Genomic DNA, 2,027 nt, shown 5'->3' on the forward strand with positions numbered 1-2,027 from the left:
GCCGAACTCCCCTACTCGTTGCCGTCGCGCTCAAGCGACGGTGAATCTTCTTTTACGCGCTCTTTTTTTCTCCAAACCTCTTTGAACGGTTTCGGCCAGTGCCTCGCCATGTCTTGAATGTAGACTTCAGCTTTGCACCCTTGTTTGTACCTTTTGTTGATTTTTCCATAGAAGCACGTGGTGGTGGTGGAGGTGGCGGAGGTGGTGGAGGCTCCGGAGGCGTCAGAGGCTGGACTTCAATAGTCTTGAGGACATAGACTTCTTATATCTCATTTCGTGCTTTTGGGCTTTGTCGATCCTAAATGTCTCTTCCTCGTTCTTCATGTGCGTCGTCAACTCGCCTTTTTGCACGTCGATGCGAGCACCACATGTGGCTAAGAAAGCCCTTCCCAAAAGTATGGGAATTTCGCGGTTTTCGTCCATGTCGATGATGTAAAAATCGGCCGGAAAAGTAAATCCTCTGACTTTGACGATGAGGTCTTCCACAAAACCGCTCGGGTGCCTTACGGTCCGATCTGCCAGTTGGAGAGTGGTACGCGAGGACTTTAGTTCACCCATCCCGAGTTTATTGAAGATGGTCATGGGCATGAGGTTGATGCCCGAACCTAGATCGCATAAGGCGTTGTTGATGAAGACGTCTCCTATGGTGCACATCAGCGTGGATTGGCCTGGGTCCTTCAACTTTGGCGGGAGCTCTTGTTGTAGAAGCGTGCTACTTTTGGCTTAAAGCGCCACCACGAGCCTTTGCGGGAATGGAATTGGCGGCTCATAAGTACGGATCGACGAGGGCATCTTAGGAACTTTGGTGACAGAGGCAGCCTCTTCTTTTTCTTTCTTTTGGCCCTCGATGATCGCAGCACGTTGATGTGAGATGGCGTTGCAATGCTCCCTTGGATTTACTTCGGAAGTGCTTGGAAGTGTACCTTAGGGCCTTGTGTTGAATGAAGCAGCCATCTGTGCCATCTGTGTCTCGAGGTTTCGCATCACCGCATCTTGATTCTGCATGTACGTCTGCGTTCGGGACATGAAGGCTGTGAACATCTCTTTCATTTCATCTTTAGGGGCGGGCTGATTTTGTTGTTGTGGCTGGAACCCCCGTTGGTGTTGTTGCTGCCCTTGTTGATTTTGGAACCCCCGGGGTGGTCCTTGATTCAGGAACCCTTGTTGATGTTGCTGTTGTTGTTGAGGCTGCGGTTTCCATGCCAAGTTTGGGTGGTTGTTTCGTGCACCTGAGTAGTAGTTGTTGGAGTTCTGGAATGTTGGACGATTGTAGTTCCCCACGAAATTTGCATTCTCGGCTTGACACTCGTTTGCATTCGGGCAGTCGTCGATGAAGTGAGGCCCGTTACACCAGAAACATGGCTCTGGTGCTGAGTGCATCGCATGGGCTGTGGCTTGCACCTCCTTCAACTGCTTCTTTAGTTATGCCAATTCAGCCGTCACTGCTCTAATTGCTTCCACATCAGGTGTGGAGGTTGTGGCATTCGCGGATGCTGCAGGTGGCTTCATGATTCGCTTCTCCACTAGGCATTGGTCATTGCCTCGTGCCAGCTCGTTCAGGAGTTCCTGGAACTCTGTGGGTGTCTTAGTTAGCACTGTGCCTTCTGCCGCGGTGTTCACCAAGGTTTTCGTGGATGAGAGCAGCCCGTAATAGAATATCTGAAGTTGGATCGGAAGGGTGACTCTGTGATGTGGGCACTTTCTCGACATGTCTTTGAAGCGAGCCCATGCTTCGTGTAGAGATTCGTCTTCCCATTGTCCGAAACTATGGATCTCGTTTCGTAGTCGGGCTGTCTTCTCGAACGGGAAGAACTTGGCGAAGAAGACATTGTAGAGGTCTTCCCATGATTCTATGGAGTCGGCGGGTAGCGACTTGAGCCAAGACTTTGCTCGGTCGCATAGAGAGAAAGGGAATAATCGAAGACGAATGGCATCAGCACTGATATTATGGATTTGGAAAGTATCGCATAATTCATTGAAGTTTGCGATGTGCTCATTCGGATCTTCATTGGGGGCTCCCGAGAATT

At 50.3% G+C, this 2,027-nt stretch overlaps 1 protein-coding gene and 1 non-coding gene across 2 annotated transcripts; one reads left to right on the top strand and one right to left on the bottom strand.

The window, feature by feature from the left end:
- Window positions 1-222: 222 nt before the first annotated feature.
- LOC149380706 (uncharacterized) lies at window positions 223-654 on the bottom strand. Its single transcript, XM_089601180.1, has one exon. The coding sequence runs from the start codon at window positions 652-654 to the stop codon at window positions 223-225; it is 432 nt and encodes a 143-aa protein (XP_089457306.1).
- Window positions 655-1,680: 1,026 nt separating this feature from the next.
- Window positions 1,681-1,787, top strand: LOC149380707 (small nucleolar RNA R71). The gene has a single exon (XR_016293998.1). It is a non-coding gene; the product is annotated as a small nucleolar RNA R71 (small nucleolar RNA).
- The last annotated feature ends 240 nt before the right edge of the window (window positions 1,788-2,027 follow it).

The sequence above is a fragment of the Urtica dioica genome, chromosome 11, assembly GCF_054948205.1.
Source record: "Urtica dioica subsp. dioica isolate 48M chromosome 11, U.dioica_male_clone48M_v1_H2, whole genome shotgun sequence".
Classification (NCBI taxonomy): domain Eukaryota; kingdom Viridiplantae; phylum Streptophyta; class Magnoliopsida; order Rosales; family Urticaceae; genus Urtica; species Urtica dioica.

Excerpts from the sequence above, each read along its gene's own strand:
- LOC149380706 (XM_089601180.1), bottom strand. The coding sequence starts at position 654 with ATGTGCACCATAGGAGACGTCTTCATCAACAACGCCTTATGCGATCTA.